The 16,655-nt window shown below is 36.4% G+C and overlaps 2 protein-coding genes across 7 annotated transcripts in view; one reads left to right on the top strand and one right to left on the bottom strand.

Moving 5' to 3' along the window:
• Positions 1 to 1,355, top strand: part of LAMA4 (laminin subunit alpha 4) — a 129,131-nt gene extending 127,776 nt beyond the window's left edge. For 4 of the 5 annotated variants that reach the window (XM_033103105.1, XM_033103104.1, XM_033103107.1 and 1 more), the window contains exon 39: positions 784 to 1,355. In XM_033103105.1, coding sequence (XP_032958996.1) covers positions 784 to 929 — 146 coding nt within the window. In that variant the 3' untranslated portion in view covers positions 930 to 1,355. The remainder of the gene's footprint in view (positions 1 to 783) is intronic. The other variant, XM_033103106.1, reaches the window with a different exon arrangement.
• A 2,653-nt stretch (positions 1,356 to 4,008) lies between these two features.
• Positions 4,009 to 16,655, bottom strand: part of FAM229B (family with sequence similarity 229 member B) — a 12,970-nt gene continuing 323 nt past the window's right edge. Inside the window, exons 2-4 of one of the 2 annotated variants that reach the window (XM_033103065.1) lie at positions 9,779 to 9,876; positions 7,932 to 8,070; positions 4,009 to 6,503 (exon numbers count right to left, since the gene is read on the bottom strand). In XM_033103065.1, coding sequence (XP_032958956.1) covers positions 6,386 to 6,503; positions 7,932 to 8,056 — 243 coding nt within the window. In that variant the 5' untranslated portion in view covers positions 8,057 to 8,070; positions 9,779 to 9,876 and the 3' untranslated portion in view covers positions 4,009 to 6,385. Of the gene's footprint in view, positions 6,504 to 7,931; positions 8,071 to 9,778; positions 9,880 to 16,655 lie in introns of both variants that reach the window. The other variant, XM_033103064.1, reaches the window with a different exon arrangement.

Raw genomic sequence — 16,655 nt, 5'->3', positions numbered from 1 at the left:
CCCACACACAGACCAGGCTAGTTATCATTATCCTATTTATAGTTCTTAAACCCTGAGCCCAAAGAATTAAAATTTGGTTTATTCGAATTCATTATTTTCTCATTATACTTTATGAGCTCGGCAAAAATGTAGAGGCTTAAAGGTGAACCATAATGATACGCATTAAACAGAGACATTATCCAAATCCAACAATAGTGTGGAAGCTAAAATTTATTCCCCCCTTCTCTGCAAAACACATCAAATAAGTGAGGCCCAGGTGAAATTAACTCCAAAAAGCATAGGTAGATCCGGAAAATACATTGCTGAGTTTACATGTAAGTGGCAAATTTTAGCCTTGGAAGACAGCTAAAATAGTCTTACAAATTAGATCTTGGAAAACATGGCAAAACTTTAAAATTACCACATGTTCATATTACCCTGTTTCCCCAAAAATAAAACCTAGCCGGACCATCAGCTCTAACGCATCTTTTGGAGCAAAAATTAACATAAGACCCGGTCTTATATTATATGAGACCCGGTCCTATATTATATTAAAATAAGACCGGGTCTTACATTAATTTTTGCTCCAAAAGACTCATTAGAGCTGATGGTCCGGCTAGGTCTTATTTTCGGGGAAACACGGTACCTCAAATGCAGATTATGTTCCCGACAAAATGAGTAAATTACTCATTTTTGACATGTAAATCATCTTGATGATGTGAACAATTATTATGTATGTATATTTTTACCATGAAGTAATATCTGGGCTTAGAATTGCAATCTTTGATTTCTTTCTTTTTTCAGAGTCTCTGCTGACACCACGTTTGGCCCTGGGCAGACCCTTCACAGGCTGCATCCGTCACTTTGTGATTGATGGACGCCCCGTGAGCTTCAGTAAAGCAGCCCTGGTCAGCGGCGCAGTGAGCATCAATTCCTGTCCAGCAGCCTGACACGTCAGAGCAAAGCTGCCCAAGTACAAAGTTCTTTAGAGCACTGAAAGAAACAAAGGCAGCCAGGAGGAACTAACTCTTCCTTCCAGTGGAAGCTTTCAGCTAGTTGAGCAAGACTTAAATGAATCGTCAGGGACTGGATGTTTATTATTTCTCATTTGCATTCTTATCTTAGATCCAAAATGTCTGCAATGGACAACAATGAAAGAAGTGATAAACCTACTTGTATTACTTCCTGCTGGTGAAATTACTGTTTCTAATAAAATAGAAGGGATTCTAAATGAGCACTGGCACACATTTTTAAGGGATGGCGAGATTCTCAGACTCATCTTTATTTCACGGAAGATAATTTTCAATATTATATTATATTATATTATATTTTATATGAGACCTGGTCCTATATTATTTAAAATAAGACCGGATCTTATATTAATTTTTGCTCCAAAAGACACATTAGAGCTGATGGTCCGGCTAGGTCTTATTTTCGAGGAAACACAGTATGTATACTTATATTCCCTTGCTGCCCTCCTCTCAGGTACATTAATAATAATGTTGAAAATAGTTAATATCAAATTCATAGAGGACTTACGAAGTAAGCTAGAGTTCATTTCATTTGATCATCACAGTAATCCTATGAGGTAGCATTTGCAGATGAGAAATTTAAAACTTAGAAAGGCAAGGTAGCTTGTCTACTATCATTCAGCAGATGGAAGAGCCAGGATTCGAAGGAGGGGCAGCATGATTATCCCCTTGCTTTCTGCCTCCAGAGGACTGTCTGCCTTCCCTCCAACTCTCAAAAGCTGGACTCACAGACCCAAATGCCTATAGAGCCAGAGAGGTAGCATAAAGGAGCAAAGCTGGTGGCATCTGAGAAAATCAAGAGATCACTGGCCCTAGAAGCACAGCAGGTGCTCAACTCAGCCTTTTCATCACCATCAAAGAACACAAATCTTGAAGGAACAAAATTTCCAAAAGAAGCTGGAAATGTGAAATACTGGAGGATTGGGGGCGGGAGGTCAAAATGGCCTGATTTTTCAGTTGGTGACTAATTAAATTAAAGCAACAGAAAACTACTGAACTGACCAAACAAAACCTTCTGAGAGCCATTTATGACTTCTGGCCTGAAAACTCTGAATCCAGATGTCTAGGGCCTTAACTAGTAGAAATTGAACCGGTGCTTAAAATACATTGAAACCTCACAATGTTCCCTCCACCAGCCCGAAGCAGGAACAAATGGCTCTGAAGCAGCCTACCATTTTCTTTTCCAAAACCGTGTCCTGAGGCATCCTGGAGGGCTGCTTTATCCCCTCATTCTCAGCCATAACACAGAGTAAACTAAACCAGCCAAGCTGCAGACTCTTCTCCACTTGGGTTCCGTGAGCCCCAGGGATCTCTGATTTGCCTGAGGGTATGGGGAGGTGAGGATCAAAATGGCTCAGCCCATTAGTGAGACAGGAAGTCCTCCCTCAAGTCTTTGGTGACCCTTCAAGTCCTGAGAAGTAGGGAAGAAGTTCGGCCACCAGGAATAAAGCCCTCAGTTTATAAACTTCACAATACCAGGGGACAACATTCCCAGAGGACACTGCTGGGGGCAAGCAGAGGCTAGATGAAATTGAGAGATGAAAGCCTGATAGGATCTACTACCAAAGCATGGGACAGAGAGGCACACGTAAGAGGAATGTAGCACGACACTACCAGCCAGAAGCAACCATTAAGTCCCTTGAGGAATTTCTGAAGTGTAGTGACAGTGGCTGCTCAGCATTGGGTCCCTCACCAGCCCAGCCAAGGCCATAGTGAATTTACAAGCAGTGAGCTAACCAGCCACCTCAGCAGAATATGTTTTCAAATGATCATGTCTAAACAAAGCTGATTAATGAGCTGATGTCAAGCTGGAGGAAGATTATAAAAGCCTGATGCCACAGGGTTGCCCTAAGCTCATCTCTAGGAATATAAGGAACGTGGGAAGGCATTTATTCAAGGCAGAGGCTTTAGAAGACTAAATAATTCATACTGGTAATTAAAAAAACAAAAACAAAAACGAAAAAACCAAGTTTACTTTTTTAATGTCTTTATGGTCTATAGTAATGTCCCTGGTAATGTCCCTGGTCTCTCATTCCTAATATCAGTAATTTGTGTCTTTCTTTTCCTGATAATTCTGTCTACAAGTGTATCAATTTTATTGATCTTTTTGAAGAACCAGTGTTTGGTTTCCTTTATTTTTCTCTACTATTCATCTTTTATTTCATTGATTTCTGGTCTTATCTTCATTATTTCTTTCTTTCTGCTTATTTTGGGTTTAGTTTGTTCATCATTCCTGCTTTCTTAAGGTGAAAGCTTAGATCATTGACTTGTTTCTTCTTTTCTAGTGAAAAAAAATTTAATGATTTCTTCTCTCTAAGCACTATGAAACTGCACCTCATATGTTTTGGTGTGTTGTTTTCATTTTCACTCAGTTCAAAATATTTTCTAATTTCTTCTGTCATTTCTTATTTTATTCATGGGTTATTTGGAAGTGCATGATTTGATATCCTGATATTTGGAGTCTCCAGATATTTTTCTGTTATTGATTTTTAATATAATTCTGTTGTGGAACATACTTTGCATACTTTGCACACTTTGCCTGCTTTTCAAACTTTTATTGAAATTTGTTTTGTTCCCTATATATGGTCTATTCTTCGTAAATTTTCCATGTGTAAAATTTTTACATAGTATATCTATTTTCATCCTTTTATACTTTTATCTGTCTCTTAGTATTTAAAGTTAGGGTCATATAGGCAACATCTTCTCTCTAGCTATCTCTGCTAAATTATCTCTTGACAATCTCTGCCTTTTAATTGAAATGTTTAGACCGTTTGTAATTAATACAAAGATAAATATGATTTAGCTGAAATCTATTATTATTGTTCCTTTTTCCTCTTTTCTTGCTTATAGTATAGATATGCTGGTGATGAATTCTCTCAACATTTTTTTTAACTGAAAAGTCTTTTCTTCATGATTTTTAAAAGATACTTTAAAGATATTGTAAAAAAAAGTCTTTCTTCATGATTTTTAAAAGATACTTTAAAGATATTGTTCTACTGCCCTCTTGCCTGCATGTTTTCTGATGAAAACTGTGCTCTTATTCTTATTTTTGTTCTTCTGAATGTGTCATTTTTCTCTGTCAGGTTTTAGGATTGTCTCTATCCCTGGTTTTCAGAAAATTAGTTATTTAGTTTAATTTCAGACAATTTAATTTTTTGTTTTCTTTTCATGTTTCTTCTCCATGGTGTTGGCTAAGTATCAAATATGGGAAAAAAATATGGCCATTATTTCTTTAAATATTTTTCTATCTTCCTCCTTTCTCCTTCTTGGAAGCCACTTACATGTATATAACTGCTTTATACTGAAATACAAAATTCATATATCATTTCAGCCCCTTTTGTTTTTTTGTACTACATTTTGGATAATTTGTATAACTTATGTCTTCAAGTTCATTAATCTTTTCTTCTCCAGTATCTAATCTGTTCTTAATCCAATTCAGTTCATATTTTTATTTCAGATATTGTATTTTTCATTTCTAGAAGTTCAACTTGGGTCTTTTTTTATACCTTCCATTTCTCTCCTCATTATGATGATGATTTCATCTACTACTGGAATATTTGTAGTAGCTTCTCTGCTAATGCTATCATCTGTCATTCTGAGTCTATTTCTACTGACAGATTCTCTAAACTATGGATTATATATTCCTTCCTTTTTGCATGTATGGTAATTTTTTATTGTCAATTTTACATCTTTGGTGCTGGACTTTACTGTAGTTTTTTACATTTAGAGTTTTTTTCTTTTTTTCCCTTCTTGGATGCAATTCAGTTACTTGGAATCAGTTTGGTCCTTTCAAGTTTTACTCTTAAGCTTTGATAATGCAGGTCCAGAGCCACTTTCAGTCTAAAGCTATTCCTATCCCTGCATCCCACAGCCACCCCCACTGAAATAATATCATGCTGAAAACTCTACTCAATGCTACATGTATTAAAAGATTTTTCTACTATGGTTAAAACATAAATTATTCCTAGCCTTATATGAGCTCTGAGAAATTTTTAATCACTTCTCCTGTCCTGTTATTCTTTCCCCAGCCTTGGGCAATTTCCTTTTTGTTCTCTTCCTTTAAAGAGTATTAAACTTTTATTTGGCAAATAAATTAATTGGGGATCACCTTGATTCTCTCAAATTTTATTTTTAAGCTTTATTAAAGTTGGTGTACATTAGCTTTTAGTCTAGTGTTAGTTTATACTTCCTACTAAGACAAGACTTTTCTGAGGTCTCTCTACTCAATACCCCATATGTATAACAAGGTCTTCCTATTCTGATTGATCAGAATTCCAACACCTCCCAGCACTGTGTGAAGTTTTCCAGTTTATACATATATTATTATATATTATTATTATTAATATATGATATATAAAACTCTCAGAATCTTTCCATTTATAAATCCTTGGCAGTTTTTCTTTTTCACCTTATGTAGTACACATGCATCTATCTCCATGTAATTATACAGTAATATAACTTTCATTTTAAAAGGCTTAGATGTATATCTTCAGGAACAACAAAGTGGACAAGAAACTGTATCTGACGCTAAAGTCAGTTTTTGGAGAAGACAATTTCATGGGCTGGATGGTGGCAACCATCTAAAGGAAAAGAAAGCAGGTTGTTTCTTGGGAATATTGCAAGAAGGAAAAAAAGAACATAAAGAGCTGGCTTAGATCTCAAAACTGATCCTTAAGTCTAATCAAACAAAAAGATCCATTTGAAGTTTCTCAATACCCATTATAGACAATTTCAAAATGACTGGCAGGAACTTCAGGTACAGTGTTTACGATGGGCCATTACTTTTTTTGGAAAAATGGGATTAGAAATATAGCCTTGAACTCATTATAATAAATTTAACCAACAACCTGAGTTCCCATACGCACTTTATATGTATGCTTTGCAGATTAACCATGGACTAAGAACTTTCTTTGGTCTTGGACTAAGCTCTATTATCAGCATTATCAAAAGAAATCAAACCTAAAATTGGCTCAGGATATTCAAGTGAAAGAATTCAGCTAAGTACCAACCCAAATATAAACAAAGGAACCTGGTCTACAACACATTAAGCATTTAGAATGGACCCTTCTTGATTGATAATCAAGGTGGATTAAGCATCTTGAATTATTGTTATTACTGGTCCACGGTGAGCAAAATAATCTCTAAGGTACTATCTAATTGTGAAATATTATTCTGTCTTATCTATCAAAAATAACTGATGGCTTATTACTACATGTTTTATACACTACGATTCAATATTTTCCTACTAAAAGTAAACATTTCAGCTGTTGTCATCATCCAAAGGTGCCACCACTTTTATTTGTTTACCAGATCATGTGATGATACTGCCCCACTACCCTTGACCTAGTCAAACCTCCATGAAAGACTTAATGATGCTATTTAGGATTCATTTCCTTGCTGCTTTGTGCAGGTGGCTTTCGCATTGTTGCATAGACCGTGATGGGAACATCAGTTATTGTCAGGCAATGACTTCCAGGGCATCTTCGGAGTTGCCTGAATAAAATAGCAGAGGACATGTATTTAGAGACTAAAAATGAAACTTTTCAGAGCAATGAAGTGTGAGTGCACATTCAACTGTTTTAAATCATTTTGAAATCTTTAAAAAATCACAAAATAAATATAGCACAGTGGCACTGACGAGGCAGATATTTTAGACTTACAGTGCAAAGACACTATGATTTGTTGCTATACATTTAATGACAGGAAATTCATAATACAAAAATAACCTTCCAGATGTTCATTCTGAAAGGTATGCAGTGATTACTAAATGGTAAGGGGGGGGGGGTGCACAGTTGAAAACGTAAGTGATAATACTATGGCAATTCATACTTATATGCATCTTAAAATCACTTCAGTTGAGTTGATTTAAAAACTAGAATATATATTTGTGTATATAAAACTAGAATATATATTTTTTATATCTTAAAAACTAGAAACTATATTTGTGGAAAAATATAAAACTGAACATACTATTCCACATACTGTTCAAATGTTGATAGAATCTCAGGTTTAAAAAGCCCTTAAATGACATCTAGTCCAAAAATACATCCAGTGCTTGAATTTCCTTTCTAACATTCCCACCAAATAATCACCCAACCTCAAACATTTCTAAAGACAAGTGCTCAGTATTTCTCAAAGTACCCTGTTCCATCCTTGAATAACTGATTTTTAAAATAGTTTTCTTCAACTAAAAAAAATATATTATTATTATTTAAACTTTTATTTATTTAAGTCTGTTTTCCAGGACCCATCAGTTCCAAGTCAAGTAGTTGCGCCCTCTAGTTGTGGAGGGCGCAGCTCACAGTGGCCCATGTGGGGATCGAACCGGCAACCTTGTTGTTAAGAGCACTGCACTCTAACCAGCTGAACTAACCGGCCACCCCTATTTTGTTTTATAGAATCTTCATACTCTACATCGTTCTCTTTCTGCCAAAGATCAAATCAAAGCCATAGTCCCACTAAACCTGAGGTCTGAGTCTTTTCCACGTTTGTAGCCTTATGCCCAGCACAGTGCCAAGCATATGATAGCACTAAAGGCTGGCTTTTTAATTGATTGTTATTCTAATCTCAAAAAGTATCAACAACAACAACAAAAAAACAAAAAATGTACCTCCAGAAAAAGGAAGGAAGGAGGGAGGGAGGGAAGAAGAGAAGGAAGGAAGGAAGGAAAGAAGGAAGAAAGGGAAAAAAAAGAAAGAATTGGTTTATCGTTAAGACTTACAGAGGTATAAAATGCGGACTCTATGCTAAGAAAACCTGGGATCTGTCCATACTAATTTAATAACAGCAATATTTGTTAATACTAATTTAATAACAGCAATGTTCCTGGGCTTTTTCTTACTAATATTGAACATCAGCTGAAGCTTGTATCGATGGCAGCCATTACACATTTCCTCAGTTGTCAGGATAAGGAGACTTTACCTGGCTGGTGACATCTCCTTCCCATTACAGGCAGCACTGGAGGTCAGCCCAGGTTCCAGCCCGATTGAAGAATCTCCTCCTTCCACTGGAAACCTCCATGGCTGGGTCCCAAACCGAAAAGGCATAATTCACTGAAAACCTAGGTTAGAAAGTTATGATAATGGAGAGGGAGTGAGCTGTCTTTGAATAGTTGTTTGGAACTTTTAAGGTTACTATTTTGTTGCAGGTATATACAAACATTCTGAAAATGGTATTTTTTAAATATCTGTAAAAGTGTATAAATACTATATGAAACAATGTTAAGTTTTGCAGCAAATAGAAAATAGCTAGTGGATGATAAAAGTAAAATGTGCCCTATGGTTAACATAACAGAAGTCCATCTCTGATGTGTGGAATAAAACAAATTCAGTCTGCCTTTAAACAGTTGTTGCAATCAACAAGCTTGAGCCCCTACACCCACCGCCCACTGCCTCCCTGCCTATCTAAGCCCTTCTCTTCCTTTGAAGTACAGCTGAGTTGCATACCCACCATGACATTTCATCTAACCCTTCTGTTCCTGGTTATCATTTATTCCCCCCGCCTCTCTACTTTCACAGTGCATTAGTTAAGAAAAGTGTCTAGGGAGTGTTAGATTGACTATGTGATCTTAAGCAAGATATTTAACCAAATATGTTTCTCAAGGATAAATTGGGAATAATGGTCTCTACTTCCAGGGTAATAATGAGGATGAAATAATACATGTAAAGTGCAGTATCTAACACCTATTTCTGCTCAACAAATGCTAACTATTATTATTCAGCAGATACGACTGAGCATTTATACATATATAATGTGATATATGTATGAGATATATATGATACACATATACACACAAACACACACATACACACAGGGCTACATAAAATAATTGTTGCCTACTGTGTTGGAGCTCTTCCCCATCCCACTGCTGCCATCCTTTACTTGTTAGAACCAACTCATTCATTAAGTCTGAATTTACAGTACATTTCACTTTCTCAGAGGAGCCTTACATAATCACACCCCCCCATTATATAAGTTTTCATAGCACTCTTTATTTCTTCTTTGTAACAGTTCTTATCACTCTAATTCAGGATTTCTCAACCATGACACTAATGACCTGGGGGCCAGATAATTGTTCGTTGGGGGGAGAGGAGACTGTCCTGTGCATGACAGGGTGTTTTGCAGCATCCAGGGCCTCCACCACTACAGGCCAACAGCACCCCGCCCCAAAAGTTGTGACAGTCAAACATGTCTCCAGTCATTGCCAAATGTTCCCTGGTGGAGAAGAGGGGTGGGGGGAATTGCCTCCAGTTCAGAACCAGGGCCCTAATTTTTTATAAATGTTTTTGTTTAACACTGTGACCCCACCCATTCCATATCTGTCTTTGTCACTACTGACTGACTCCTGAATGCCTACAACAGTGCCTGGCACACAGCGGGCCATTAACTACTCTAGCTTGTATGAATTTACATCTTCAACAAAGGACATGAAAAATGACAAATGTCATATATCTGTTTCTTATGCCTAGTTCAGTATACTATGCCTAATAAGTAAATGTTCATTGTGGTAATAATAAAACTAAATTATTAAAGTTTAGAAATGTGAATATTATATAATGGTTTTTGTAGATTGTGTCAATTATCAAGGAAAAAAATTGTTATGCTCAATGACAAGTTAGTAAAACCATAGTAAAATCTATGGTTTAGTAAAACTATCTACCTTATGTAGATACTAAGTTTTAGCGAACTTGATCAAGAATACATAGACTTACCAAAATAGCCTGAGTCTGATTCCTGTAGGGGTAAATAAATCAATTGTTTCTACTGACCTTCCATAGAAGACTGGAATTGCCAAAGGGATGATGATCAAATGTTCAGTGACACCAAGAAATTATGACATCAGAAGATTCTTTCACACAATTCCTATCTGCTAAAAAATAAATTGTCAGAATTCATAGCTCCAGCAACAAGTTGAAACTTAGCTAAAAATTAGGTCTTTAAAGTTTGAGGGGTTTATTCTTCTTGTCACTGCCTTGTTTATTTTCCAACAACATACACTGCTATAATCTGTGAACGAATATATCTATACCTATTCTAGACCTACAGTCTAATCAATCTGCACAAAATTGTATGAGATTCTTCTCACTTTATATCACATTTTCCTCACTGTTTCTTCCAGACTTTCTCTTAACTAATAACCCAAATTACAAGTCCAATCTACCTATATCATCATCTCACACCAATGGCCTCAAACTACACCTTTACAAATTTCTCTATAGCTCTTCCTGTGTAGGATTCTTTACACCTCTCTCTAATGCCTAGACCACTTCTTCTTTCCTGTTTCCTCAAGCGCCTTGAAATTCCCAAATGAACCATTATAAATTGCCTTTCTTTTTTTTTTTTTAATAAATTGCCCTTCTTTATCCCTCATAATATTCTTTGCTCTGAAATCTGCTTTGTCTGAAACTTATATAGCTATTTTCTATTTATTAGTGTTAGTATAATGTATCTTTTCCAATCATTTTACTTTTAACCTATTAGGTCTTTGGAGTAAAACTGGCTTTTTTATGAACAGTTATAGTTGAGTTTTGCTGTTTTTTATCTATTCTGACGATCTTTGACTTTTAATCGATTGTTTTTATTATTTACATTTAATGTGATACGATTGAATTTAAATCTGCCCTCTTGCCATTTGTATTCCATTTGTGCCATCGGTTCTTTGTTCCTTTTTTTGTTTTGTTATTTTGTTCTTTTGAAACAAGTGAGTATATTTTATGAATTTATTTTATCTCCATTATTGGTTTGTTGCTATACAACCTTTGTGTGTTTTGCTTTGCTTTGGTGTGGTTTGGTTTAGATTTCTTTAAGGTTTATAGTATAAATTTTTAACTTTTCAGTCTCCTTTTAATAACATTATGCCACTTCACATATACTTAAAGAACCTTACAAGGTATATTCCATTTCCCCTCTCCCACCCTGTATTATTTTGTTAAGTATTTTACTTCAACAGATATTTCAAACCCCACAACACATTATTGTCTTTTTTTAAGCAATTATCTTTTAAAGGCATTTTTAAAAGCATCAGAAGTAGTTTATATTTACCCACATATTTATCATTTTCAGTTCTCTTCATTCCCTTGAGTAGGTCCAGATTTCCATCCAACATCATTTTACTTTTATCTGAAGGTTTTCATTAACACTGGTGGTCTCCTGGTGATTAATTCATTCAGCTTTTGTATGTTTTTATTTCATCTTAATTTTTGAATATTTTTGTTGGATATAGAATCCTAAGGCAACAGTTGTTTCATGTTAAGTACTTTAAAGATTTTGCTCCACTGTTTTCTGGCTTGCATTGTTTCTAACAAGAAAGTCTGCGGTTATTCTTATCTTTGTTCCCCTATTTGTAGTGTGTCCTTTTTTCTCTGGGTAATTTTAGTAGTTTCTCTTTATCACGGATATTAAGCAATTTGATTATAATGTGCTTGGCATAATTTTCTTCCTGTTTCCTGTGTCTACATGTTCATCGAGCTTCTTGGATCTGTGAGCTCATCTTTTATCACACTTGGAAACTTTCCAGCCATTATTTTTTCAAGTATTTCTTGTTTCCTCCTTCTAGAATTCCAATTAAATGTATATAAAGGTGCTTGATGTTGTGCCACAGCTCACCGAACCTCATTTCATTGTTTGTTGTTGTTCTCTGTTTTATTTTGGGTAGTTTCTATTGCTATGTCTTTAACTACTCTTTTCTTTTGCAATGTCTAATCCACTCTTAATTCCATCCAGTGTATTTTTCATCACAGGCATTGTGTTTTTTTATCTCTAGAGGTCTAATTTGTGTCTTTTATATTTGTCTCTCCTTAATATGCTTATGCTTCCTTCTGACTTTGTAAATATGAAGAGTATATTTATAAGTTGTTATAATGTCCTCGTCTACTAATTCTTTCATTTGTGCCATTTCTTGGTTTGTTTTCACTGACTGATTTTTCATCTCATTATGGAGTGTATTTTTCTACATTTCTGCATATCTTGCAATTTTTGATTTGATGCCAGACATTGTAAATTTCGCATTGCTGAATGTTGGATTTTATTTTTAGTCCTCTAAGTACTTTCAAGTTTTTTTCTGCAACAGTTATTTGGAAACAGCTTGGTCATTTGGAGAATTGATTATATGCTTTCTTAGGCTAGATCAGAACAGGCTTTCATCTATGGCAAATCTGTCTCCATTACTGAGGCAATCCTCTTCTGTGTATTCGACCCAAATGCCCCATATAGTACCAGGTTCCTCCACTTGAGATAAGAGGAATGTGAACTAGTCCCAGTCCTGTGTGAACCCCAGGAATTGTTCTGCCCGCTTCTTTGGAGTCATTCCTCAGTCTTCAGTAGTTTGGACACATGATTTTACTGATCAGTACTCAGTTTAAGGCGCCTGACGAATCTGCTGAATATCTCCAGAACTTTCTCTATACACACTCCTCTCTGGCACTCTATCCTGCAAATTTTAGCTGCCTTGGTCCCCCAGAATCCCAAACTCAGGGTGGCCCCTGGACTGTGTTTGGTCTCTATTCATTTTAAAGCGGTCATTGGGTCCAGCCCAGTCTCAAGGGGAGAGGATTACACAAAAATAGGAGGCAGAGGTCATTGGGTGGCATCTTAGAGGCTGCTTAACACAAATGCTGTATTCTGATGTCATGTCTGAGAAGGCTTGTGATGTACTTACAAATGTTCATCAAATATTTCTGGCTTTGTGTCTTCCAGAAATTACAATGCTTGGCCCTCTTATGAGTATTTGGAGCCCATATGAATAGTTTGGGCCAGTGAGTTAACAGCAGCCATTAAATGCAGTGCAAGACCCTCCTGAGTTTCCTTTCTGCCACAAAAGCCAGGAATGTACCAAATATTGGTAGCTCAGCAACTTAGGTGCACAAGTGAGGATCACATAAAGCATAGCCAGACACTCCCGAATGGATATGTATCATGTACAAAAAATAAACATTTGTTTTACACCACTGAGATTTGGAGATTGTTGTTACCACAGCATAACAAAATTTATCCTGACATATACAGACTTAGGTCCATGCTTAGGTACTGCCAAAACATAAACCTAAAATATAAGTCACTAGCAAGTGGTCAAGCAGCCAGTAACAAGGAAATTGCTCTTGGAAGATGAAAGGATAGTTATCTATGTTATCCAGTGGCAAACCTGTTAGAAAAACCTTTGGAAAAACTCTGTAATAGCCTAGAAGGCAGATGATTTACTCATGAACTTGAATGCTAGGTGAAAAGGTTGGCAGACAGAATGTTCATAACATGTTGGCTGCTGTTGGCTGTGTTTGTCAAGTGATATGTAAAAGAGATGGGCTCAGAAATGCAGGGTGCAAGCAGCAATAAAAATGGATAGAGTACACACAAATTCAAATTATATTTTAATGACAACTTGAAAAGCTATAAGAGTATAATTTTCTGGGGAAACATTTTATTCTCCGTCAGAACTTTGTAATATTTTTTCAATATATTTCAGAACTGAATGTGCTACAGATGATGAGTCTAAAAGAGCCTGTTTTTTCTCCATGCCCCCCTCCTTTTTGTTTTTGTTTTTTTGCGTGGGCACCTAAAGAATTCTTTCTTTATTCTGAAAATTACATAACTTAACCAGAATACATACCTCAGTGTTGACTGTTCTACAGAATTTTTCCACGGATTACAATATAGCGTTTTAACCTATAGATTTTTCTTCCTTTATTATTTTTTCTACCAGTAAGGAAATTTATTCTTCCATTTGCTGTGTTCTCCATTTTAGGGGCACTTATTAATCTTACATTGAACTATATTTGTCTCTTTCATATATACTATCTTCTAAGAGGCTTAATGCCTTTGTCCTTTACTTCAGCATTCTGTTTGATTTTCTTATCCCTTTCCTCTACATCAGTAATTTGAATTTCAGCTCGCTATAGTCTGCTTCTTCATGCTTCTAATTATTCATTAGTCCTTTAAGGTGTTTTGGTCTTTTGTTAATTCCCTTTGCTCTTTTATCTCTATTTTGGTTCATTTACTCATCTAATATTTATTGACTACCTATAGTATACCAGGCAAGGTTCTAGGTACTAAGGCTATAATAGTGAACAAAACAGACAAGACTCAGCCCTCATAGAGCTTACTTCTCAGTACATTATGTTAGCATCTTTTCTTTGAGTCCCTGTATTATTGAATTCATAGTCTCATTATTAAGTTCCTCTAAAGCACAAAGAATATATGATAAATTTTATTTTTTCCCCTTAGGTTAGATTTCATCCAGTTCCTGTACTTTATCATCTTTTGCATGCTATTTTCCTTCCCCTTTGCTTCCTTCTTTCCTCCTTCCTTTTACAGTAGTAGTCTGTAAAATTCTTAATGTTTTTTATTTTCTCTTTCTCATATTTAACATGAAAATTCTGCCAAATCTCTTTGTTTGGTGTGTCAGTCAGCTTTTCCTACAATACTACTGTACCCCCCAAATCTCATGGCTTTAACCAAAAATATTTTTCTTGTTCATAAGAGTATGGATAGCCTGCTATTCGGCTGACCTCCACTTGTCTCACCTCGGTTTAACTAAAATCAACTGGACACCACATTTTGATTGAGATATGATTCACATGTCTTCATCATTTTAGAAACAGCAGCCACCTGAATCAGTTTTTCTTAGGAAAAATAGCAAACTCCAAGAGACAAGGCATGAAAGCACATCTAAAACCCCTGCTAGTTTCATACCTGACATCATTCCATTGGCCAGAAAAAGCCACATAGATGAAGCCCAGAGTCAGTGGGGCAAAGATGTATACTCTACATACTCGACTATAGATAGCAGAAAGTTCTGCACAGTCATGTACAGAGGGAGAGAGTGAAGAATTAGAACAATAATGCAATCTACCATACTCTGCTACTGTGTGAGTGAATTCTCCTTGACTTCTTTCTACTTATCTGAAACCTGTTCTTCCACTTACAGCTAGAGTGTGAAAGGTAAGTCATATTTTCTTTTTCGTTGTATTTATATCAGAGGAGGTGTATTAGAGAGATTCCACTAGAGCTGTGTGTAGCTTTTCAGGATTGCCTGGGTTCTGCTTGTTTTTCTGAGAGTTTGTTAAATATTTTAAAAGAGATCTCAGTCCATTGAATTAGGAGTATTTTCGACTCCAGGATATGTTCAAATTCATGACTTCAAAATGGTCTCCTGGAAATTATAAACTCTCAAAAGTTTTCTGCTTCTACTTCAGTCCTGAAGTAGTGGCATGAACGGTTCTACCTTGACTCTTAAGCAGAATTGTCTCTCAGTCTTATTCTCTCTGGAATGAAGTTATAAATGAGACTTATTAGGACTTCCTTAATTTGACTTTGTTCCCTTGTATGACCTCTGGGGAATAAAGGCTGGAATTAAACCACTGCATGAGGGGTTTTGCTCTGCAGAGGTCAGGATATCAGAGGAGCTAGAACCATAGTTCACCAACGCAAACCTACAAACATCACAAAATGGACCAAGCTTTGCAAATTTTGGAAGGTCCAGTCTTTGGGCCTTCAACATCAGGCCCTGAAGTGAAATGTTGGAGGTGCCTGACTACACCCCCACCACTGACTCTATGCTCACTAATAAGCAGTTAAGAGTATGTAATACAGAGACCCTGGTCCCACTCCTTGCACAAGAATACAGCATATGGTGAGGCCAAAAAGGAACACCACCAGAGCCATAGATAGGGGGTTCGTACCACTATATTCTCGCTGGCAGCTGGGCTGGAGACACAGGGAGCAGGATCCATATGATCCGCCATCCGCTTCTCTGCCAACCAACCCCCCCCCCTTGCTAGCCGCAACCCACGCTTCTCTGCCAACCAACCAAACCCCTGTTTAGCCACGGAAGTTATATTAGTGGCTAATGGCTAACCGGTAACAGCTGATGGCCACCCAGTCACAGCAAATTACAGCTGATTACAGCTGATGGCCATCTAATAACCAAGCCAGCACCTTTCCACATGAGACTGAGAGCCTGGAAACTGCTCTCCTGGCTCTGTCCCCACAAAGGTGTTGCAATCAATTGAAAATTACAGTTCGTATTACCACACATTAATTGCACATATAATTTAACTTTTTTTAATAGAGAAGGCTTCCTAAGATTTTGTAGCTCCTCAGAATTTTTGTGGAAAAGATCAATTTCATTAAAGAAGTGCTTGAGATCTTAATTGAAATCTGGTATACATTGATCAATAAGAGCGTACAGTATTTTTCAATATTTGACAATTTTATGGAGACAGTAATTTTCAGGAATGCCTGATTTTTCAATCTTTTCCTCCTTTCTCCCATCTAAACACTATATAAATCAAATGCCTAGTTTTAATTTCATCTTTCATTAGACTTCTTTCTATGTATTCATTTACATCCTCATCCACTGAATCCTATTGCACTTACAGTCAGCACTACACAATATATTAAGTCACAATAAGTTGAGTATTTCGTGTGTATCTTCAATTAGATTGTAAGTTTCTTGGAGCTGGGGATTTATGCCTTAATTTTTTTGAATCCTCCAGTGGGCCTGGAAGTTGATGTTGGCAGCATACAGCTTCGACAAACACTGGGTGGGTCTCTGAAGTGCCGTTCTGTCAAAGTGTATGACCACCTCGTTTCGCTTGTACCCTACCACGCTCATTGGTCTGAGGTTTCTTTGTGCTCCTCGACATTCTTCGT

This window comes from Rhinolophus ferrumequinum, chromosome 3, assembly GCF_004115265.2.
Source record: "Rhinolophus ferrumequinum isolate MPI-CBG mRhiFer1 chromosome 3, mRhiFer1_v1.p, whole genome shotgun sequence".
Classification (NCBI taxonomy): Eukaryota; Metazoa; Chordata; class Mammalia; order Chiroptera; family Rhinolophidae; genus Rhinolophus; species Rhinolophus ferrumequinum.
Note: the sequence above shows the minus strand (reverse complement) of the source record. Positions and strands in the feature narration are given on the sequence as shown.